This window comes from Oncorhynchus masou, unplaced genomic scaffold, assembly GCF_036934945.1.
Source record: "Oncorhynchus masou masou isolate Uvic2021 unplaced genomic scaffold, UVic_Omas_1.1 unplaced_scaffold_2276, whole genome shotgun sequence".
NCBI lineage: Eukaryota > Metazoa > Chordata > Actinopteri > Salmoniformes > Salmonidae > Oncorhynchus > Oncorhynchus masou.
The window spans coordinates 1-25,017 of record NW_027008745.1 but is presented as its reverse complement, the minus strand read 5'-3'; the positions used below and the strand labels follow the sequence as shown (position 1 = coordinate 25,017).

The window sequence follows — 25,017 nt, the reverse complement described above, 5'->3', positions numbered from 1 at the left end:
TAAAATTGGCAGGCCAAGGAGCAGGAGTCTGCCTGGATTTGATATGTTCTGACACTGTAGAGGAGGGGAGGAGGGAGGAAGAGAGGAAGGAGGAAGAGAGGAAGGAGAAGGAGAGGAAGGAGAAGGAGAGGAAGGAGAAGGAGAGGAAGGAGAAGGAGAGGAAGGAGAAGGAGAGGAAGGAGAAGAAGAGGAAGGAGAAGAAGAGGAAGGAGAAGAAGAGGAAGGAGAAGAAGAGGAAGGAGAAGAAGAGGAAGGAGTTAGGTTGGATACTCCTGTGTATTTTGATGTGAGTGTCGGACAACAGAACTTCTCCTACTTCCTCATCCTCTCTTCCTCCAGTATCCTCTAAAACCTGGCGGCCTCCACACTTCTCCTGATCCAACCACTGACTAACACAGACGCAACACCCTTAGTGACAGTGCTCCTCTTATCCCTCCCTCCCTCCCTCCACACTTCTCCTGATCCAACCACTGACTAACACAGACGCAACACCCTTAGTGACAGTGCTCCTCTTATCCCTCCCTTCCTTCCTCCCTCCACACTTCTCCTGATCCAACCACTGACTAACACAGACGCAACACCCTTAGTGACAGTGATCCTCTTATCCCTCCCTCCCTCCCTCCCTCCACACTTCTCCTGATCCAACCACTGACTAACACAGACGCAACACCCTTAGTGACAGCGATCCTCTTCTCTCTCCCTCCCTCCCTCCACACTTCTCCTGATCCTACCACTGACTAACACAGACGCAACACCCTTAGTGACAGCGATCCTCTTCTCTCTCCCTCCCTCCACACTTCTCCTGATCCAACCACTGACAAACACAGACGCAACACCCTTAGTGACAGCGATCCTCTTCTCTCTCCCTCCCTCCCTCCCTTCCTCCACACTTCTCCTGATCCAACCACTGACTAACACAGACGCAACACCCTTAGTGACAGCGATCCTCTTCTCTCTCCCTCCCTCCCTCCCTCCCTCCCTCCCTCCACACTTCTCCTGATCCAACCACTGACTAACACAGACGCAACACCCTTAGTGACAGCGATCCTCTTCTCTCTCCCTCCCTCCCTCCACACTTCTCCTGATCCTACCACTGACTAACACAGACGTGACAGCGATCCTCTTATCCCTCCCTCCCTTCCTCCACACTTCTCCTGATCCAACCACTGACTAACACAGACGCAACACCCTTAGTGACAGCGATCCTCTTCTCTCTCCCTCCCTCCCTCCCTCCCTCCACACTTCTCCTGATCCAACCACTGACTAACACAGACGCAACACCCTTAGTGACAGCGATCCTCTTATCCCTCCCTCCCTCCCTCCCTCCACACTTCTCCTGATCCTACCACTGACTAACACAGACGCAACACCCTTAGTGACAGCGATCCTCTTCTCTCTCCCTCCCTCCCTCCACACTTCTCCTGATCCTACCACTGACTAACACAGACGCAACACCCTTAGTGACAGCGATCCTCTTATCCCTCCCTCCCTTCCTCCCTCCCTTCCTCCACACTTCTCCTGATCCAACCACTGACTAACACAGACGCAACACCCTTAGTGACAGCGATCCTCTTATCTCTCCCTCCCTCCCTCCACACTTCTCCTGATCCTACCACTGACTAACACAGACGCAACACCCTTAGTGACAGCGATCCTCTTCTCTCTCCCTCCCTCCCTCCACACTTCTCCTGATCCAACCACTGACTAACACAGACGCAACACCCTTAGTGACAGCGATCCTCTTATCTCTCCCTCCCTCCCTCCCTCCACACTTCTCCTGATCCTACCACTGACTAACACAGACGCAACACCCTTAGTGACAGCGATCCTCTCTCTCCCTCCCTCCCTCCCTCCACACTTCTCCTGATCCAACCACTGACTAACACAGACGCAACACCCTTAGTGACAGCGATCCTCTCTCTCCCTCCCTCCACACTTCTCCTGATCCAACCACTGACTAACACAGACGCAACACCCTTAGTGACAGCGATCCTCTTCTCTCTCTCTCCCTGCCTCCACACTTCTCCTGATCCAACCACTGACTAACACAGACGCAACACCCTTAGTGACAGCGATCCTCTTATCCCTCCCTCCCTCCCTCCACACTTCTCCTGATCCAACCACTGACTAACACAGACGCAACACCCTTAGTGACAGCGATCCTCTTATCCCTCCCTCCCTCCCTCCCTCCCTCCACACTTCTCCTGATCCAACCACTGACTAACACAGACGCAACACCCTTAGTGACAGCGATCCTCTTATCCCTCCCTCCCTTCCTCCCTCCCTTCCTCCACACTTCTCCTGATCCAACCACAGACGCAACACCCTTAGTGACAGCGATCCTCTTCTCTCTCCCTCCCTCCCTCCACACTTCTCCTGATCCAACCACTGACTAACACAGACGCAACACCCTTAGTGACAGCGATCCTCCCTCCCAGGGGAATATCATGGACACCAGGCAGTGTTGCGTCAGTCTGGTAATTCCACGCCACCTCTTGGAGAACAGAATGTGTGCGTCTGTTTGTAAACACGGCCAAGAGCCCAGAGAGGAGAGATACCATAACGGTCACAGGTGTGTTCGTCCCCTCCTCAACTCTGATGACTGTGAGAACAGGGAACTCTAGTCGCTGTTATACAACAGGCTTAGAAAATGATCTGACTCCGTGGCAACAAAACCTCAGAGAGACAGAGAAGCTAGGTAGAAGAGAGATAGGTGTTGGAATGTGGACTAGATGTTGGGTTAGGTGTTGGACTAGGTGTTGGTTCGGTGCTGGACTAGGTGTTGGTATGTGGACTAGGTGTTGGTATGTGGACTAGGTGTTGGGTTAGGTGTTGGTATGTGGACTAGGTGTTGGGTTCGGTGCTGGACTAGGTGTTGGTATGTGGACTAGGTGTTGGGTTCGGTGTTGGGTTAGGTGTTGGTATGTGGACTAGGTGTTGGTATGTGGACTAGGTGTTGGTATGTGGACTAGGTGTTGGGTTAGGTGTTGGTATGTGGACTAGATGTTGGGTTAGGTGTTGGTATGTGGACTAGATGTTGGGTTAGGTGTTGGACTAGGTGTCGGTATGTGGACTAGGTGTCGGTATGTGGACTAGGTGTCGGTATGTGGACTAGGTGTCGGTATGTGGACTAGGTGTCGGTATGTGGACTAGGTGTCGGTATGTGGACTAGGTGTCGGTATGTGGACTAGGTGTTGGGTTAGGTGCTGGAATGTGGACTAGGTGTTGGTATGTGGACTAGGTGTCGGTATGTGGACCTGGTGTCGTTATGTGGACTAGGTGTCGTTATGTGGACTAGGTGTTGGGTTAGGTGCTGGAATGTGGACTAGGTGCTGGTATGTGGACTAGGTGCTGGAATGTGGACTAGGTGTCGTTATGTGGACTAGGTGTTGGGTTAGGTGCTGGTATGTGGACTATGTCGTTATGTGGACTAGGTGTTGGGTTAGGTGCTGGAATGTGGACTAGGTGCTGGAATGTGGACTAGGTGCTGGAATGTGGACTAGGTGCTGGAATGTGGACTAGGTGCTGGAATGTGGACTAGGTGCTGGAATGTGGACTAGGTGCTGGTATGTGGACTAGGTGTTGGGTTAGGTGTGTGTGGACTAGGTGTTGGGTTAGGTAAAGGTATGTGGACTAGGTGTTGGGTTAGGTAAAGGTATGTGGACTAGGTGTTGGGTTAGGCATTGGTATGTGGACTAGATGCTCGGTTAGGTGCTGGTATGTGGATTGGGTGCTGGTATGTGGACTAGGTGCTGGTATGTGGACTAGGTGCTCAGATCATGTCGTGTCTATAGCTGATCTCTACAGCTGGTGCTGGGTTAGGTTCTGGGTTGTGGACTAGGTGCTGGGTTAGGTGCTAGAACGTGGACTAGGTGCTCAGATCATGTCGTGTCTATAGCTGATCTCTACAGCTGGTGCTGGGTTAGGTGCTGGTATGTGGACTAGGTGCTGGTATGTGGACTAGGTGCTGGTATGTGGACTAGGTGCTGGGTTAGGTGCTGGTATGTGGACTAGGTGCTCAGATCACGTTGTGTCTATAGCTGATCTCTACAGCTGGTGCTGGGTTAGGTGCTGGTATGTGGACTAGGTGCTGGTATGTGGACTAGGTGCTGGGTTAGGTGCTGGTATGTGGACTAGGTGCTGGTATGTGGACTAGGTGCTGGTATGTGGACTAGGTGCTGGTATGTGGACTAGGTGCTGGTATGTGGACTAGGTGCTGGTATGTGGACTAGGTGCTGGTATGTGGACTAGGTGCTCTGATCTCAACAGCTGGTGCCTGAGGGGGACATCCATGTCATCAGCACCGGGGAACTAGTTGTTGTTTTGGGGGTTTAACTGCTTTGCTCAAAAGGGCAGAACGGCAGATTTTTCCACATTGCCGGCTCGACGATTCAAACCAGGGAGAGGAGAGGAAGAGAGAGAGAACGGGGAGGAGAGGAAGAGAGAGAGAGAGCGAGGAGGAGAGGAAGAGAGAGAGAGAACGGAGGGGAAGAGAGAGAACGGAGGGGAAGAGAGAGAGAACGGAGGGGAAGAGAGAGAGAACGGAGGGGAAGAGAGAGAGAACGGAGGGGAAGAGAGAGAGAACGGAGAGGAGAGGAAGAGAGAGAACGGAGAGGAGAGGAAGAGAGAGAACGGAGAGGAGAGGAAGAGAGAGAACGGAGAGGATAGGAAGAGAGAGAACGGAGAGGAGAGGAAGAGAGAACGGGGATGAGAGAGACGAGGGGGTGTCTGAGAGAGACGTTCGTGTCAACCCCTGACTGGGTGTGCAGGATTTTGTTCCAGCCCTTCACTAACACATCTGTTTCCAATGCTGAACTAATCACGGTCATTCAGTCTGGTGGGACAGGTGTATCTGAAGCTGATGTGTTTTACAGCAGGGCTGGAATGAAAGCCTGCCCCCCCCCCCTCCTATGGCTCGTCAGGACCAGCGGGGGGGTTTCGCCCAACAGCTCATCGACAGAGTGACAGAGGAGAGAGCACGACAACAACACAACAGGAAACTAACTTTACTGTCCCCCAGGGGAAGGAAATGCTTGGCTCAGTCTCCTACACCTTATATAAACAACCCTGTACTAAAATAAACTGCCTGGAAACAGCTAGAAGACAGGAAAGAGGTGGATAGACTGGTCTGTCCTCTCACTAGCTAGGCTAACAACATGTAACTAGCTACTGGCTTCCCTGCAGAACAGCTAGGCTAACAACATGTAACTAGCTAGTAGCTACCCTGCAGAACAGCTAGGCTAACAACATGTACCTGCAGAACAGCTAGGCTAACAACATGTACCTAGCGAGTAGCTACCCTGCAGAACAGCTAGGCTAACAACATGTAACTAGCTAGTAGCTACCCTGCAGAACAGCTAGGCTAACAACATGTAACTAGCTAGTAGCTACCCTGCAGAACAGCTAGGCTAAACAACATGTAACTAGCTATTAGCTACCCTGCAGAACAGCTAGGCTAACAACATATAACTAGCTACTGGCTTCCCTGCAGAACAGCTAGGCTAACAACATGTAACTAGCTAGTAGCTACCCTGCAGAACAGCTAGGCTAACAACATGTACCTGCAGAACAGCTAGGCTAACAACATGTACCTAGCGAGTAGCTACCCTGCAGAACAGCTAGGCTAACAACATGTAACTAGCTAGTAGCTACCCTGCAGAACAGCTAGGCTAACAACATGTAACTAGCTAGTAGCTACCCTGCAGAACAGCTAGGCTAAACAACATGTAACTAGCTATTAGCTACCCTGCAGAACAGCTAGGCTAACAACATATAACTAGCTACTGGCTTCCCTGCAGAACAGCTAGGCTAACAACATGTAACTAGCTAGTAGCTACCCTGCAGAACAGCTAGGCTAACAACATGTACCTGCAGAACAGCTAGGCTAACAACATGTACCTAGCGAGTAGCTACCCTGCAGAACAGCTAGGCTAACAACATGTAACTAGCTAGTAGCTACCCTGCAGAACAGCTAGGCTAACAACATGTAACTAGCTAGTAGCTACCCTGCAGAACAGCTAGGCTAAACAACATGTAACTAGCTATTAGCTACCCTGCAGAACAGCTAGGCTAACAACATATAACTAGCTACTGGCTTCCCTGCAGAACAGCTAGGCTAACAACATGTAACTAGCTAGTAGCTACCCTGCAGAACAGCTAGGCTAACAACATGTAACTAGCTAGTAGCTACCCTGCAGAACAGCTAGGCTAAACAACATGTAACTAGCTAGTAGCTAACCTGCAGAACAGCTAGGCTAACGACATGTACCTAGCTAGTAGCTACCCTGCAGAACAGCTAGGCTAACAACATATAACCAGCTAATGGCTTCCCTGCAGAACAGCTAGGCTAACAACATGTAACTAGCTACTGGCTTCCCTGCAGAACAGCTAGGCTAACAACATGTAACTAGCTACTGGCTTCCCTGCAGAACAGCTAGGCTAAACAACATGTACCTAGCTAGTAGCTACCCTGCAGAACAGCTGGGCTAACGACATGTAACTAGCTAGTAGCTACCCTGTAGAACAGCTAGGCTAACAACACATAACCAGCTAATGGCTTCCCTGCAGAACAGCTAGGCTAACAACATGTAACTAGCTACTGGCTTCCCTGCAGAACAGCTAGGCTAAACAACATGTACCTAGCTAGTAGCTACCCTGCAGAACAGCTGGGCTAACGACATGTAACTAGCTAGTAGCTACCCTGTAGAACAGCTAGGCTAACAACATGTAACTAGCTAGAAGCTACCCTGCAGAACAGCTTGGCTAACAACATGTAACTAGCTAGAAGCTACCCTGTAGAACAGCTAGGCTAACGACATGTACCTAGCTAGTAGCTACTCTGTGTTGGGGACCCGGCTGTGGCTGTCTAAGACAGGAGGATAAGTTAACTCTGCTACTGAGACCCACTCCTGACTCAAACCCTGCCTTATGATCAAATGTATCACTCCAACCAGTAAAACTAACCCACTGGCCTCGTCTGGGCACACTGCCCCCCGGTTCCATTGGTTCTCCCACCAGAGTTCAGCGGGTCAATTCTGTTCCATTTCCTCAATTAAAAAGGAAGTAGGCCTAAAAATTTAAGAATTCAAAATTTCTTTTTTTTAAATGTCATTTCCTTGATTTCTCACGTTCTCTTTCCTCACCACCTTCTCAAAACCAATTAGATGAGAAGATCAGAGGGGGGAGGGACATCTAACCTTCTCAAAACCAATTGAATGATGTTGTCTCAGGGGGCCCCCGCCTGCCTGGAAAAACGATGTCGGGTCAAACAGAAGAGCGGACGCTGGGCAAAGGCTACCGGGCTGAGCCGGGGGCCAAGGCTACTTGTGTTACCACGGAAACCTCAAGATAATAGCAGCATTGTGTTGTTGTTGTTGAAGACCATGTTCAGAGAACAACACGTTTCTAAATCACGTCACAGTTTCAAATCTCTATAAAAAATAAAACACTTCTAAAATGGTTCAGACCACAACAACAGAACATCTAACCCGTGGCAGAGAATCTATTGGCTCTTCAAAGGGCCAAAAGGGGAGGGTTCAAATAGAGGACAGCCAATAGTGTAGATTAGACATCAATATCAACAGAATTCTAAAAACTGGGTGTTATGTTGATTTTTATTATCATTATTCTACGTCTTTTTAACTAGGCAAGTCAGTTAAGAACAAATTCTCATTTCTTTGTTTACTGAGGGTGCTATCCTCAGATAATCGCAATCGTTTGCTTTCGCTGTAAAGCGTTTTTGAAATCTGACCTATTGGCTGGATTGACAACAAGTGAAGCTTTAATTTGGTATATTGAATGTGTGATTCCATCAAAGTTATATTTTTATAGTAATTTATTTGAATTTGGCGTTCTGCATTTTCCCTGGATGTTGGCCATATATCCCCGAGAGGTTTAAGAACACATTCTTATTTTCAATAACGGCCTAAGAGGGTTAAGTGGTTTAAGTACCTTGTCAGCTCGGGGATTTGAACTTGCAACCTTTCGGTTACTAGTCCAACGCTCCACTAGGCTACGCTGCCGCCCCAAATGATGATGATGATGATGATGTTGATGATGTCAAATATCAAAAAAAAAAAAGGTTCTTACCTGTTGACCAGCCCCTGTATCTTAACCTCCTTCCTCTTCACTCTCTCTCGCGCTCTTCCATCCACTGTTCTGTCTTCTATGGGCTGGTTCCCTGAAGAGGCAGAGTGGGGAGGGAGACGTTAGGTCTATTTACACCACACAAGGGCCTTGTGTTCCTGGGGGGGGGGCGCGGCTCCGACTACTGGGAACCGTCTCTGGGGCTCCTGACCAGAACATGTTTCTATTCCGTAATAGGGTGCGCCCTACTCCCTACGTAGTGCACCCTACGCCGTGCACCCCGCCCCCTACGCCGTGCACCCCACCCCCTACGAAATGTATTGCTACTTTTGGCCAGGCTCCAATACTTGGTTCTGGGGTTGTTTAAGCCAACGATTAATCGAAAACATTTTCAGTCTAACCCCCGTCTCTGCCTATAAAGAGGGAGTTGAAAGGTGAGGTCTTTCTGGAGAAGCAGGTCGAGCGTGGGAACTCAAAGTTTGTTGACTTCAGGGTCACCAAGGGAACAAAAAGGCCAGTCTGACACCTAGCAGCTTCACTACACTACTGCCCCCTCCACCACGGCTCAACGCCCCCTCCACCACGGCTCAACGCCCCCTCCACCACGGCTCAACGCCCCCTCCACCACGGCTCAACGCCCCCTCCACCACGGCTCAACGCCCCCTCCACCACGGCTCAACGCCCCCTCCACCACGGCTCAACGCCCCCTCCACCACGGCTCAATCCCCCCTCCACCACGTCTCAATGCCCCCTCCACCACGGCTCAATGCCCCCTCCACCACGGCTCAATGCCCCCTCCACCACGGCTCAATCCCCCCTCCACCACGTCTCAATGCCCCCTCCACCACGTCTCAATGCCAACTCCACCACAGACACACTACTGCCCCCTCCACCACGGCTGAATGCCAACTCCACCACGTCTCAATGCCCCCTACACCACAGACACACTACTGCCCCCTCCACCACGGCTCAATGCCCCCTCCACCACTGCTCAATGCTCCCTCCACCACGTCTCAATGCCAACTCCACCACAGACACACTACTGCCCCCTCCACCACGGCTCAATGCCCCCTCCACCACGGCTCAATGCCCCCTCCACCACGGCTCAATGCCCCCTCCACCACAGACACACTACTGCCCCCTCCACCACGGCTCAATGCCCACTCCACCACAGACACACTACTGCCCCCTCCACCACGGCTCAATGCCCCCTCCACCACGGCTCAATCCCCCTCCACCACGTCTCAATGCCCCCTCCACCACGTCTCAATGCCCCCTCCACCACAGACACACTACTGCCCCCTCCACCACGTCTCAATGCCAACTCCACCACGTCTCAATGCCCCCTACACCACAGACACACTACTGCCCCCTCCACCACGGCTCAATGCCCCCTCCACCACGGCTCAATGCTCCCTCCACCACGTCTCAATGCCAACTCCACCACAGACACACTACTGCCCCCTCCACCACGGCTCAATGCCCCATCCACCACAGACACACTACTGCCCCCTCCACCACGTCTCAATGCCCCCTCCACCACGGCTCAATGCCCCCTCCACCACAGACACACTACTGCCCCCTCCACCACGTCTCAATGCCCCCTCCACCACGGCTCAATGCTCCCTCCACCACGTCTCAATGCCAACTCCACCACAGACACACTACTGCCCCCTCCACCACGGCTCAATGCCCCATCCACCACAGACACACTACTGCCCCCTCCACCACGTCTCAATGCCCCCTCCACCACGGCTCAATGCCCCCTCCACCACAGACACACTACTGCCCCCTCCACCACGTCTCAATGCCCCCTCCACCACGGCTCAATGCCCCCTCCACCACGGCTCAATGCCCACTCCACCACAGACACACTACTGCCCCCTCCACCACGTCTCAATGCCCCCTCCACCACGGCTCAATGCCCCCTCCACCACGGCTCAATGCCCCCTCCACCACAGACACACTACTGCCCCCTCCACCACGTCTCAATGCCCCCTCCACCACAAACACACTACTGCCCCCTCCACCACGGCTCAATGCCCCCTCCACCACGGCTCAATGCCCCCTCCACCACGGCTCAATGCCCCCTCCACCACAAACACACTACTGCCCCCTCCACCACGTCTCAATGCCCCCTCCACCACGGCTCAATGCCCCCTCCACCACGGCTCAATGCCCCCTCCACCACGTCTCAATGCCCACTCCACCACGTCTCAATGCCCACTCCACCACAGACACACTACTGCCCCCTCCACCACGTCTCAATGCCCCCTCCACCACGGCTCAATGCCCCCTCCACCACGGCTCAATGCCCCCTCCACCACGTCTCAATGCCCACTCCACCACGTCTCAATGCCCACTCCACCACAGACACACTACTGCCCCCTCCACCACGTCTCAATGCCCCCTCCACCACGGCTCAATGCCCCCTCCACCACGACTCAATGCCCCCTCCACCACGGCTCAATGCCCCCTCCACCACGGCTCAATGCCCCCTCCACCACGACTCAATGCCCCCTACACCACGGCTCAATGCCCCCTCCACCACAGACACACTACTGCCCCCTCCACCATGGCTTACTGCCCCCTCCACCACGTCTCAATGCCCCCTCCACCACAGACACACTACTGCCCCCTCCACCACGGCTCAATGCCCCCTCCACCACGTCTCAATGCCCCCTCCACCACGTCTCAATGCCCCCTCCACCACGGCTCAATGCCCCCTCCACCACAGGCACACTACTGCCCCCTCCACCACGTCTCAATGCCCAGTCCACCACGTCTCAATGCCCACTCCACCACGGCTCAATGCCCCCTCCACCACGGCTCAATGCCCACTCCACCACAGACACACTACTGCCCACTCCACCACGGCTCAATGCCCCCTCCACCACGTCTCAATGCCCACTCCACCAAAGAAACACTACTGCCCCCTCCACCACAGCTTACTGCCCCCTCCACCACGGCTCAATGCCCCCTCCACCACGTCTCAATGCCCCCTCCACCACGTCTCAATGCCCCCTCCACCACAGAAACACTACTGCCCCCTCCACCACAGACACACTACTGCCCCCTCCACCACGTCTCAATGCCCCCTCCACCACGGCTCAATGCCCTCTCCACCACAGGCACACTACTGCCCCCTCCACCACGGCTCAATGCCCCCTCCACCACGTCTCAATGCCCCCTCCACCACGTCTCAATGCCCCCTCCACCACGGCTCAATGCCCCCTCCACCACAGGCACACTACTGCCCCCTCCACCACGTCTCAATGCCCACTCCACCACGTCTCAATGCCCACTCCACCACGGCTCAATGCCCCCTCCACCACGGCTCAATGCCCACTCCACCACAGACACACTACTGCCCACTCCACCACGTCTCAATGCCAACTCCACCACGTCTCAATGCCCCCTACACCACAGACACACTACTGCCCCCTCCACCACGGCTCAATGCCCCCTCCACCACGGCTCAATGCTCCCTCCACCACGTCTCAATGCCAACTCCACCACAGACACACTACTGCCCCCTCCACCACGGCTCAATGCCCCATCCACCACAGACACACTACTGCCCCCTCCACCACGTCTCAATGCCCCCTCCACCACGGCTCAATGCCCCCTCCACCACAGACACACTACTGCCCCCTCCACCACGTCTCAATGCCCCCTCCACCACAAACACACTACTGCCCCCTCCACCACGGCTCAATGCCCCCTCCACCACGGCTCAATGCCCCCTCCACCACGGCTCAATGCCCCCTCCACCACAAACACACTACTGCCCCCCTCCACCACGTCTCAATGCCCCCTCCACCACGGCTCAATGCCCCCTCCACCACGGCTCAATGCCCCCTCCACCACGGCTCAATGCCCCCTCCACCACAGACACACTACTGCCCCCTCAACCACGTCTCAATGCCCCCTCCACCACGGCTCAATGCCCCCTCCACCACGGCTCAATGCCCCCTCCACCACGTCTCAATGCCCACTCCACCACGTCTCAATGCCCACTCCACCACAGACACACTACTGCCCCCTCCACCACGTCTCAATGCCCCCTCCACCACGGCTCAATGCCCCCTCCACCACGACTCAATGCCCCCTCCACCACGGCTCAATGCCCCCTCCACCACGGCTCAATGCCCCCTCCACCACGGCTCAATGCCCCCTCCACCACGACTCAATGCCCCCTACACCACGGCTCAATGCCCCCTCCACCACAGACACACTACTGCCCCCTCCACCATGGCTTACTGCCCCCTCCACCACGTCTCAATGCCCCCTCCACCACAGACACACTACTGCCCCCTCCACCACGGCTCAATGCCCCCTCCACCACGTCTCAATGCCCCCTCCACCACGTCTCAATGCCCCCTCCACCACGGCTCAATGCCCCCTCCACCACAGGCACACTACTGCCCCCTCCACCACGTCTCAATGCCCACTCCACCACGTCTCAATGCCCACTCCACCACGGCTCAATGCCCCCTCCACCACGGCTCAATGCCCACTCCACCACAGACACACTACTGCCCACTCCACCACGGCTCAATGCCCCCTCCACCACGTCTCAATGCCCCCTCCACCACGTCTCAATGCCCCCTCCACCACGGCTCAATGCCCCCTCCACCACAGGCACACTACTGCCCCCTCCACCACGTCTCAATGCCCACTCCACCACGTCTCAATGCCCCCTCCACCACGGCTCAATGCCCCCTCCACCACAGGCACACTACTGCCCCCTCCACCACGTCTCAATGCCCACTCCACCACGTCTCAATGCCCCCTCCACCACGGCTCAATGCCCCCTCCACCACAGGCACACTACTGCCCCCTCCACCACGTCTCAATGCCCACTCCACCACGTCTCAATGCCCACTCCACCACGGCTCAATGCCCCCTCCACCACGGCTCAATGCCCCCTCCACCACGTCTCAATGCCCACTCCACCAAAGAAACACTACTGCCCCCTCCACCACAGCTTACTGCCCCCTCCACCACGGCTCAATGCCCCCTCCACCACGTCTCAATGCCCCCTCCACCACGTCTCAATGCCCCCTCCACCACAGACACACTACTGCCCCCTCCACCACAGACACACTACTGCCCCCTCCACCACGTCTCAATGCCCCCTCCACCACGGCTCAATGCCCCCTCCACCACAGGCACACTACTGCCCCCTCCACCACGGCTCAATGCCCCCTCCACCACGTCTCAATGCCTCCTCCACCACGTCTCAATGCCCACTCCACCAAAGAAACACTACTGCCCCCTCCACCACAGCTTACTGCCCCATCCACCACGTCTCAATGCCCACTCCACCACGTCTCAATGCCCCCTCCACCACGGCTCAATGCCCCCTCCACCACAGACACACTACTGCCCCCTCCACCACGGCTTACTGCTCCCTCCACCACGTCTCAATGCCCACTCCACCACAGAAACACTACTGCCCCCTCCACCAGACACACTACTGCCCCCTCCACCACAGACACACTACTGCCCCCTCCACCACAGACACACTACTGCCCCCTCCACCACGGCTCAATGCCCCCTCCACCACGTCTCAATGCCCACTCCACCACAGAAACACTACTGCCCCCTCCACCAGACACACTACTGCCCCCTCCACCACAGACACACTACTGCCCCCTCCACCACGGCTCAATGCCCCCTCCACCACGGCTCAATGCCCCCTCCACCACGGCTCAATGCCCCCTCCACCACGGCTCAATGCCCCCTCCACCACGGCTCAATGCCCCCTCCACCACGGCTCAATGCCCCCTCCACCACGGCTCAATACTTAGACACTAAAACGCACCACAAGTCCTACCGGCTGCTCCAGGGACCCACGGGGTCAAACCGGCTGCTCCAGAGGCCACCGGGGTCAAACCGGCTGCTCCAGAGGCCACCGGGGTCAAACCGGCTGCTCCAGAGGCCACCGGGGTCAAACCGGCTGCTCCAGAGACCACGGGGTCAAACCGGCTGCTCAAGGGACCCACGGGGTCAAACCGGCTGCTCCAGGGACCACGTGGTCAAACCGGCTGCTCCAGGGACCACGGGGTCAAACCGGATGCTCCAGGGACCCACGGGGTCAAACCGGCTGCTCCAGGGACCCACGGGGTCAAACCGGCTGCTCCAGGGACCCACGGGGTCAAACCGGCTGCTCCAGGGACCCCCGGGGTCAAACCGGCTGCTCCAGAGACCCCCGGGGTCAAACCGGCTGCTCCAGAGACCACGGGGTCAAACCGGCTGCTCCAGGGACCCACTGGGTCAAACCGGCTGCTCCAGGGACCCACAGGGACGGGGTAGACGCTGGGGGATGGGGTCAGGGGATGGGGTAGGACCTGGGGATGGGGGTCAGGGGACGGGGTAGACGCTGGGGGATGGGGTCAGGGGATGGGAGTAGACGCTGGGGGATGGGGTAGGACCTGGGGATGGGGGTCAGGGGACGGGGTAGACGCTGGGGGATGGGGTCAGGGGATGGGGTAGGACCTGGGGATGGGGGTCAGGGGACGGGGTAGACGCTGGGGGATGGGGTCAGGGGATGGGGTAGACGCTGGGGGATGGGGTAGACACTGGGGGATGGGGTAGGACCTGGGGGATGGGGTCAGGGGACGGGGTAGACGCTGGGGGATGGGGTAGGACCTGGGGGACGGGGGTCAGGGGACGGGGTAGACGCTGGGGGATGGGGTAGGACCTGGGGGATGGGGGTAGGACCTGGGGGATGTGGGGGTTGCGGGTAGGACCTGGGGGATGGGGGTAGGACCTGGGGGATGGGGGTAGGACCTGGGGGTCAGGGTCTTGGGATGGGGTAGACGCTGGGGGATGGGGTAGGACCTGGGGGATGGGGTATGACCTGGGGGATGGGGTAGACGCTGGGGGATGGGGTAGGACTTGGGGTCAGGGGATGGGGTAGATGCTGGGGGATGGGGTAGGACCTGGGGGATGGGGTAGACGCTGGGGGATGGGGGTAGGACCTGGGGGATGGGGGTAGGACCTGGGGGTCAGGGGATGGGGTCTTGGGATGGGGTAGACGCTGGGGGATGGGGTAGGACCTGGGGGATGGGGTAGGACCTGGGGGATGGGGTAGACGCTGGGGGATGTGGTAGGACTTGGGGTCAGGGGATGGGGTAGATGCTGGGGGATGGGGTAGGACCTGGGGGATGGGGTAGACGCTGGGGGATGGGGGTAGGACCTGGGGGATGGGGGTAGGACCTGGGGGTCAGGGGATGGGGTCTTGGGATGGGGTAGACGCTGGGGGATGGGGTAGGACCTGGGGGATGGGGTAGGACCTGGGGGATGGGGTAGGACCTGGGGGATGGGGTAGGACTTGGGGTCAGGGGATGGGGTAGGACCTGGGGGATGGGGTAGGACCTGGGGATGGGGTAGTACTTGGGGATGGGGTAGGACCTGGGGATGGGGTAGGACCTGGGGGATGGGGTAGGACCTGGGGGATGGGGTAGGACCTGGGGGATGGGGGTCAGGGGACGGGGTAGACGCTGGGGGATGGGGTAGGACCTGGGGGACGGGGGTCAAGGGACGGGGTAGACGCTGGGGGATGGGGTAGGACCTGGGGATGGGGTAGGACCTGGGGGATGGGGGTCAGGGGACGGGGTAGGACCTGGGGGATGGGGGTCAGGGGACGGGGTAGACGCTGGGGGATGGGGTAGGACCTGGGGGACGGGGGTCAGGGGACGGGGTAGACGCTGGGGGATGGGGTCAGGGGATGGGGTAGGACCTGGGGACGGGGGTCAGGGGACGGGGTAGACGCTGGGGGATGGGGTCAGGGGATGGGGTAGGACCTGGGGATGGGGTAGGACCTGGGGGATGGGGGTCAGGGGACGGGGTAGGACCTGGGGGATGGGGGTCAGGGGACGGGGTAGGACCTGGGGGATGGGGTCAGGGGACGGGGTAGACGCTGGGGGATGGGGTAGGACCTGGGGGATGGGGGTCAGGGGACGGGGTAGGACCTGGGGGATGGGGTAGGACCTGGGGATGGGGTAGGACCTGGGGATGGGGTAGACGCTGGGGGATGGGGGTCAGGGGACGGGGTAGACGCTGGGGGATGGGGTCAGGGGATGGGGTAGGACCTGGGGGATGGGGTCAGGGGACGGGGTAGACGCTGGGGGATGGGGTAGGACCTGGGGGATGGGGGTCAGGGGACGGGGTAGACGCTGGGGGATGGGGTCAGGGGATGGGGTAGGACCTGGGGGATGGGGTCAGGGGACGGGGTAGACGCTGGCGGATGGGGTCAGGGGACGGGGTAGACGCTGGGGGATGGGGTAGGACCTGGGGGACGGGGGTCAGGGGACGGGGTAGACGCTGGGGGATGGGGTAGGACCTGGGGATGGGGTAGGACCTGGGGATGGGGTAGGACCTGGGGACGGGGTAGGACCTGGGGATGGGGTAGGACCTGGGGACGGGGTAGGACCTGGGGGAGGGGGTAGGACCGTGGGGATGGGGTAGGACCTGGGGATGGGGTAGGACCTGGGGGATGGGGTAGGACCTGGGGATGGGGTAGGACCTGGGGATGGGGTAGGACCTGGGGGATGGGGTAGGACCTGGGGGATGGGGTAGGACCTGGGGGATGGGGTAGGACCTGGGGGATGGGGTAGGACCTGGGGGATGGGGTAGGACCTGGGGATGGGGTAGGACCTGGGGGATGGGGTAGGACCTGGGGATGGGGTAGGACCTGGGGATGGGGTAGGACCTGGGGGTCAGGGCACAGGGTAGGACCTGGGGGTCAGGGCACAGGGTAGGACCTGGGGTAGGAGGTGGGGATGGGGGGCAGGGGACCTGGTAGGAGTTGGGGATATAGTCAGGGGACAGGGTAGGGACTGGGGGATGGGGGTCAGGGCACAGGGTAGGACCTGGGGTAGGAGGTGGGGATGGGGGGCAGGGGACCTGGTAGGAGTTGGGGATATGGTCAGGGGACAGGGTAGGGACTGGGGGATGGGGGTCAGGGGACGGGGTAGGACCTGGGGGATGGGGTAGGACCTGGGGATGGGGTAGGACCTGGGGGTCAGGGCACAGGGTAGGACCTGGGGGTCAGGGCACAGGGTAGGACCTGGGGTAGGAGGTGGGGATGGGGGGCAGGGGACCTGGTAGGAGTTGGGGATATGGTCAGGGGACAGGGTAGGGACTGGGGGATTGGAAGAGGGGTGGGTAGGGGGTCAGGGTAAGACCTGGGGGATTGGAAGAGGGGTGGGTAGGGGGTCAGGGTAAGACCTGGGGGATTGGAAGAGGGGTGGGTAGGGGGTCAGGGTAAGACCTGGGGGATTGGAAGAGGGGTGGGTAGGGGGTCAGGGTAAGACCTGGGGGATTGGAAGAGGGGTGGGTAGGTGCTGGAGATAGGAACAGGGGTGGCTAGGGGGGGGGGGGGGTCACAGGTCTTTTGTCTCCACATGAACTGTACGACTACAATGAGCTACACAAACAGCCGTCCACAACAAAAGTGTGACAGCAGGTTTCATTCAGCCTTTAAAACAGCAGCGCTGACTCAGCAGGGGGGCCTGGCCGCTCGGGCGCTACATGACAACGGAACTGCATGTGCTGCTTGTACCAGACTTTACCTCCAGTATGCACACACACACACACACACACACACATTGATGTCCTCCCCCCTACACACAGGCACACACACACACATACAGGAAAAGGCCAGGCAGGCACACACACAGGTCCAGGGCTCTATAAATAAACCCCACACAGGTCCAGGTCTCTATAAATAAACCCCACACAGGTCCAGGGCTCTATAAATAAACCCCACACAGGTCCAGGTCTCTATAAATAAACCCCACACAGGCCCAGGGCTCTATAAATAAACCCCACACAGGTCCAGGGCTCTATAAATAAACCCCACACAGGTCCAGGGCTCTATAAATAAACCCCACACAGGTCCAGGGCTCTATAAATAAACCCCACACAGGTCCAGGGCTCTATAAATAAACCCCACACAGGTCCAGGTCTCTATAAATAAACCACACACAGGTCAAGGGCTCTATAAATAAACCCCACACAGGTCCAGGGCTCTATAAATAAACCACACACAGGTCCAGGGCTCTATAAATAAACCACACACAGGCCCAGGGCTCTATAAATAAACCCCACACAGATCCAGGGCTCTATAAATAAACCCCACACAGGTCCAGGGCTCTATAAATAAACCACACACAGGTCCAGGGCTCTATAAATAAACCCCACACAGGTCCAGGGCTCTATAAATAAACCCCACACAGGTCCAGGGCTCTATAAATAAACCCCACACAGATCCAGGGCTCTATAAATAAACCCCACACAGGTCCAGGTCTCTATAAATAAACCCCACACAGGTCCAGGGCTCTATAAATAAACCCCACACAGGTCCAGGGCTCTATAAATAAACCACACACAGGTCCAGGGCTCTATAAATAAACCCCACACAGGTCCAGGGCTCTATAAATAAACCACACACAGGCCCAGGGCTCTATAAATAAACCACACACAGGCCCAGGGCTCTATAAATAAACCCCACACAGGTCCAGGGCTCTATAAATAAACCACACACAGGCCCAGGGCTCTATAAATAAACCCCACACAGGTCCAGGGCTCTATAAATAAACCACACACAGGCCCAGGGCTCTATAAATAAACCCCACACAGGCCCAGGGCTCTATAAATAAACCACACACAGGCCCAGGGCTCACCTGTTTTGACTCTTGAGGTTGTTTCTTTGTTGGCAACAGCTTGTATTGAGAGCTCTAAAAAAAGAGGGAAAAAAGAAAGATGGGTCAGTTCACTAATCTGCTCCCGAGAGGCACAGAGGTCGAAGATCGCTGCATCTCAGAGCAAGAGGTGTCACTACAGACCCTGGTTTGAATCCAGGCTGTATCACATCAGGCCGTGATTGGGAGAATTGTGGGGCGGCGCACAATTGGCTCCGGCGTTTGACCTGGGGCCGTTCGGGTTTGACCTGGGGCCGTTCGGGTTTGACCTGGGGTAGGCAGTCATTGTAAATAAGAAGTTGCTCTTCATTTAAATAGGCAAGTAAGTTAAGGTTAAATAAAAAAATATATATAAATGAATGATTAAACTCCCCAGTCAAAACAAAGACCAGTCAGTTAATTTATCCTGCTCACTAATAAACTATCCTGTCAAAGACCAGTCAGTTCATTTATCCTGCTCACTAATAAACTCTCCTGTCAAAGACCAGTCAGTTCATTTATCCTGCTCACTAATAAACTCTCCTGTCAAAGACCAGTCAGTTCATTTACCCTGCTCACTAATAAACTCTCCTGTCAAAGACCAGTCAGTTCATTTACCCTGCTCACTAATAAACTCTCCTGGCAAAGACCAGACAGTTCATTTACCCTGCTCACTAATAAACTCTCCTGGCAAAGACCAGTCAGTTCATTTATCCTGCTCACTAATACACTCTCCTGGCAAAGACCAGTCAGTTCATTTATCCTGCTCACTAATAAACTCTCCTGGCAAAGACCAGTCAGTTCATTAACTCCATTTATCTAGTTAGAGCATTCCATATCTACCTCTTATTCATAAAAGATTTGTTTTTAGAAACAAACATTAGAAACATTTTGATTTATCTATTTTCCACAGTGGCTGTTGAACCCAAAATAACACTTCATACCCTGGCTACAATGTATTTATTTTTGATGATTTACCAGAAGTGACCAAAACAGGGTTTGCCTACTACATGTCACCTAGTACATGATGTACTATGGGCCTGGGCAGAGCCAATGAGCATGTTGACCACATAGAGATGTTAAAAGGAGCTTCATGCAATATTTGTTGTGGCAGCAAATCTCTTGGTGTCAAATTAACTGGGGCTGAGAGTTTTAGTACAGCGCACTAACGGATTGTGCCACAGACAGTTAACGTACAGCTCAGGCCCAGTCAATTTGACCCGAGATTTCCTGCCCCCCTCCCGAAAAATCATAACAGAAATGTGGGAAAACAGTCTACCGGCACCGGTAGCCCCCACCTCCCACTAGTACAGCAGGCGTGAGGCTGGAGCGACCCCGCGCCCAAGCTTGCCATCGACACCGCGCGCAAACTAGCCAGTGACACCACGCTCCTGGCTAAGCAAGCACACGCCTGCTATCAACGTCGTTAACAGAACTGTGGGAAAAAGGTCACTATCGGTGTGTACTAGCAATATGTAACAGTATAGCTTCCGTCCCTCTCCTCGTCCCTGGTTCGAGCACAGGTAGGGGCCATGGGGTGGCAGGGTAGCCTAGTTGTTAGAGCGTTGGACTTGTAACCAAAAGGTTGCAAGTTCAAACCCCCGAGCTGACAAGGTACAAATCTGTCGTTCTGCCCCTGAACAGGCAGTTAACCCACTGTTCCTAGGCTGTCATTGAAAATAAGAATTTGTTCTTAACTGACTTGCCTAGTAAAATAAAGGTAAAAAAAAAAAAAAAAAACCTGCACACATCGACAACAGCCACCCCCAAAGCATCGTTACCCATCGCTCCCCAAAAGCGGCTAGCCATTCAACATCGGTTACATTTTGCTAGCTACAGTTATTGCGCCCGCCTCTTCTGTGGGGTTTATCGGTAGTTGGCATCCAATGTTATGGCGCATTACCGCCATCTACTGAACTGGAGCGCCCCGGCCTCCCGCCTATGTACTTCACTAATAGCTTAAAAAAAAAAAAAAAAGACCAATAGAAGTATAAAGAGGGGTTCCTGCAGATACAGGAACGCCCCGAATTGCTGGCTGCAGTTGAACCCTTATTGAGTCAGCTAGCCAAACGTTAAGAGTTTAAGCCTTCCACCCTAACTAGTCTGAAAGGAAAATAGAGGGTTAAAGTTTGGTGTTGATCTGCCATTAGCTGGCTTGCTAGCAGCTTAACATGGGCCACAGACTGTACCGATTAGCTGTGCAAAAGGTGTTTCATTCACACGGTGCAACAATGTATATATTAACTGACTACTTTAGGAAGCACTTGTTTGGTTTAATAACAGTGCAGCAAAAATCGATAACTAGCTAGCTAGGCTACTCCTGTGCATAAAACCTCTTGTTAGCTAACTAACAGGCTAGCTAAAAATACAGTCTGGCACACAGCGACAATAGCTTGCTGGCTATCAAAACAACCCCAAGGACAAATAGGAGATGTTGCACACTAAAAATAAAAAAAGTTATTTGTTAATAAACCTGTGCCATGGTTTACAGTGAGGACATTCATGATTTATTTTTATTTTACAGATTCTGCAGCCGCGTATCCTAGCGACGACTTGGGTTGGATTTATGCTAACTAGCAGTTAGCATAAACTAACAAAACACCTTTTAACTAGCTATGGTAAAAACTAAATCACAATCGATCAAACAGTTAAAGGAGAAATATTAACATCTTTGTGTTGGCAGTAGGGATGAAACTAAGTTACCGAAGAAAAATCGCCTTATATTTGACGCCCTTTAAATTCTGCACCACCGACTGCAGCGTAGCCAACATTTAGTTAGCTAACAAAAAGTTTCAGACCGGGTCATCCACATACCGGTAATATTAACTAATCAAATCGTACAGTGCATTTCAATCTAACCTTTCGATACTTTTTTTAAAAACAAGTCTTTTCGTCATTTTCTTCCATGAAAAAACACACTACCGCGTAACTACCGACTATGAAGCTAACACGTTAATACAAGCGGGCTCAATGGCTAACACGTTAATACAAGCGGGCACAATGGCTAACATGCTAACACGTTAATACAAGCGGGCTCAATGGCTAGCATGCTAACATGCTAACCAACAGCTGGCTAGCATGCTAACATGCTAACCAACAGCGGGCAAACTGAACTACGACAAGCTTTCCTGGTTGCCCGGTGAGCTGCGTAACACATCGATACTGGCTAGGAAAAAAAGCACGATTACACAACCTGGAAAACGTATTAAAAAAAAGAGCCTTACCTCATAACATGTAAAGTGTAACAGAGTTGAAATGGAAGCCGGCTGTAAAAAAAAGGCTAAAGAAATTCAATGCATTTTTGTCGCTTTTACAAGGAGAGCCATTTGTCCTGTACGATCAGCCATTTTCTTCACTCGCAAACCTTTTTTTATTTTTTATGTTGCTGCTGCTTTTCCCCTCTTCTCGCTGTGTGTATTCGGGGGGCTGCAGGAAACGAGTTGCACCACTTCCTCTCGAAGGCGCACAGACACACACAGACCCAAAATGGTCGCTTTGGAGTAGAGCACTGCAGAGTGCCAAAAGTCTAGTTTCTCTGGAGTTATAGTAGCAAGCTACAGCTTTACTGGTAGCGAGTGTTGCGTGAAGAAATACACTACTTCAAATTCTAAAGGGTTGGTTTTAGAGTTCTAAGTTGATTAACAATACCATTCACACAACAGTAGGTGCAAGGTTACCAAAGTCCAAGAGCTGATAAGAGAGTAAGTTCTTATCAGCATGTTATTGACAACAAAACAATAGCGCAAAATCAAATCACATTTGGTTTGTCACATGCGCCGAATGCAACAGTGGGATGCTTCCTTTACAAGCCCTTAACCAACAATTAAGGAAAATAAGTGTTAAGTAAAAGAAGAATACAAGGCGATCTTTAACTTATTCAATTTCCTATTTTTATAAACTCTCCACTCCAGATCACCTCCAGGCTGCTCGGTGTTATTGGGAAATAGTCAGTGGTGTAAAGTACTTAAGTTTAAAAAAATACATTTTTGGGGAGGTTATCGTTACTTTGGTATTTATATTTTTGACTACTTTCACTTTACTACATTCCTAAAGAAAATAATGTACTTTTTACTCTCTATATGTTTTACCTGACACCCAACAGAACTCGTTACATTTTGAATGCTTAGACGGGACATGAAAATGGTGTAATTCACGCACTTATCAAGACAATATATGGTCCTCCCTTCTGCCTCTGATCTGGCGGACTCAACTAAACACAAATGCATCTTTTGTCGTTTTGTCGTGTTGAAGTGTGCACCTGGCATTTTTTTAAACAACAAAATGGTGCCGTCTGCTTAATTAAAATAAGGAATATGAAATTATTTATACTTTTTATACTGAAGTATATTTAGAACCAAATACTTTGACTTTTACTCAAGTAGTATTTTACTGGGTGACTTTGACTTTTACTTGAGAAACTTTCTATTAAGTTATCTATACTTTTACTACCACTGGAAAATAGCCGAAAACTAGTGTGAAGTTGAGTTATCAGGGGGGTGTCGGACAGAGATGGTGACAGACTGTCTATACAAGATAATACACAGATCATAGATAAAGGTGGGGAAAGAGAGATGACTTCCTGGTGTAGCTCCTATTAACGACAGCAACACTGCCCCGGTCAGAAGATACTATCGTTGATAGGCGCTAAGGGTAGTTAGCATCAGGGCTCTTAGCAACACTGCCCCGATCAGAAGATACTATCGTTGATAGGTGCTAAGGGGAGTTAGCATCGGGGCTCTTTGACAGAACACAATGAGGTGACCATTGACCTGCCTGCAACAAGAAATAACTCCTCTCCCTTATCTCACTATCTCTTCAACTCTGTGAGAGTATGTCACAGATAGACAGAGAGGAGACGGGTAGAGAGAGCGACAGACGGTCTTTAGACTGTGACTCCTACAACTATAAACTAGTCTTTAGACTGTCAACACTTCAACTATAAACTAGTCTTTAGACTGTCAACACTACAACTATAAACTAGTCTTTAGACTGTCAACACTACAACTATAAACTAGTCTTTAGACTGTCAACACTACAACTATAAACTAGTCTTTAGACTGTCAACACTACAACTATAAACTGGTCTTTAGACTGTCAACACTACAACTATAAACAGCTCTTTAGACTGTCAACACTACAACTATAAACTGGTCTTTAGACTGTCAACACTACAACGATAAACTAGTCTTTAGACTGTCACTGTCAACACTACAACTATAAACTAGTCTTTAGACTGTGACTCCTACAACTATAAACCAGTCTTTAGACTGAATCCTACAACTATAAACGGGTCTTTAGACTGTGACTCCTACAACTATAAACTGCTCTTTAGACTGAATCCTACAACTATAAACCGGTCTTTAGACTGTGACTCCGACAACTATAAACTAGTCTTTAGACTGTCAACACTACAACTATAAACTAGTCTTTAGACTGAATCCTGCAACTATAAACTAGTCTTTAGACTGTCAACACTACAACTATAAACCGGTCTTTAGACTGTCAACACTACAACTATAAAATAGTCTTTAGACTGTGACTCCTACAACTATAAACTAGTCTTTAGACTGTGACTCCTACAACTATAAACTAGTCTTTAGACTGTGACTCCTACAACTATAAACTAGTCTTTAGACTGTCAACACTACAACTATAAACTGGTCTTTAGACTGTCAACACTACAACTATAAACTAGTCTTTAGACTGTGACTCCTACAACTATAAACTAGTCTTTAGACTGTGACTCCTACAACTATAAACTAGTCTTTAGACTGTCAACACTACAACTATAAACTGGTCTTTAGACTGTCAACACTACAACTATAAAATGGTCTTTAGACTGTCAACACTACAACTATAAAATGGTCTTTAAACTAGTCTTTAGACTGTGACTCCTACAACTATAAACCAGTCTTTAGACTGAATCCTACAACTATAAACGGGTCTTTAGACTGAATCCTACAACTATAAACCGGTCTTTAGACTGTGACTCCGACAACTATAAACTAGTCTTTAGACTGTCAACACTACAACTATAAACTAGTCTTTAGACTGAATCCTGCAACTATAAACTAGTCTTTAGACTGTCAACACTACAACTATAAACCGGTCTTTAGACTGTCAACACTACAACTATAAACCGGTCGGACAGACCGAAAAAAGGATCAGTCATGAACTATAATCTGAAAATACACTATCCAAAAATAGCATCACAACATCACCTGCTATTTCAAATACG

At 53.0% G+C, this 25,017-nt stretch overlaps 3 protein-coding genes across 3 annotated transcripts in view; 1 reads left to right on the top strand and 2 right to left on the bottom strand.

Annotated features, from left to right (window-relative positions):
- The window catches only part of LOC135533184 (trinucleotide repeat-containing gene 6A protein-like), a 65,205-nt gene extending 42,803 nt beyond the window's left edge, over positions 1 to 22,402 (bottom strand). Inside the window, 3 exon segments of the mRNA XM_064960583.1 lie at positions 8,089 to 8,179; positions 18,783 to 18,836; positions 22,004 to 22,402. The gene's annotated coding sequence lies outside the window, so the exon portion shown is untranslated.
- On the top strand, positions 10,217 to 14,406 carry LOC135533187 (uncharacterized). The gene is made up of 3 exons (XM_064960585.1): positions 10,217 to 11,074; positions 12,318 to 12,945; positions 13,940 to 14,406. Exons 1-3 carry the CDS (start codon positions 10,217 to 10,219, stop codon positions 14,404 to 14,406), a joined length of 1,953 nt encoding a protein of 650 aa, XP_064816657.1.
- Positions 14,423 to 17,138, bottom strand: LOC135533185 (uncharacterized; the record flags this gene model as incomplete). Its single annotated transcript, XM_064960584.1, has 5 exons — positions 14,423 to 14,557; positions 14,692 to 14,863; positions 15,075 to 15,292; positions 15,453 to 15,615; positions 16,304 to 17,138. Coding segments are annotated over 5 exons (1,523 nt in total), but the record flags the coding sequence as incomplete, so codon positions are not given.
- Positions 22,403 to 25,017: the final 2,615 nt, after the last annotated feature.

Coding starts and splice junctions, on each gene's coding strand:
- LOC135533187 (XM_064960585.1), top strand. CDS start 10,217: ATGCCCCCTCCACCACGGCTCAATGCCCCCTCCACCACGGCTCAATGC. Junction 11,075..12,317: donor CTCAATGCCCCCTCCACCAC/GTCTCAATGCCC, acceptor CCTCCACCACAG/ACACACTACTGCCCCCTCCA. Junction 12,946..13,939: donor CCCCTCCACCACGTCTCAAT/GCCCACTCCACC, acceptor CGGCTGCTCCAG/GGACCCACGGGGTCAAACCG.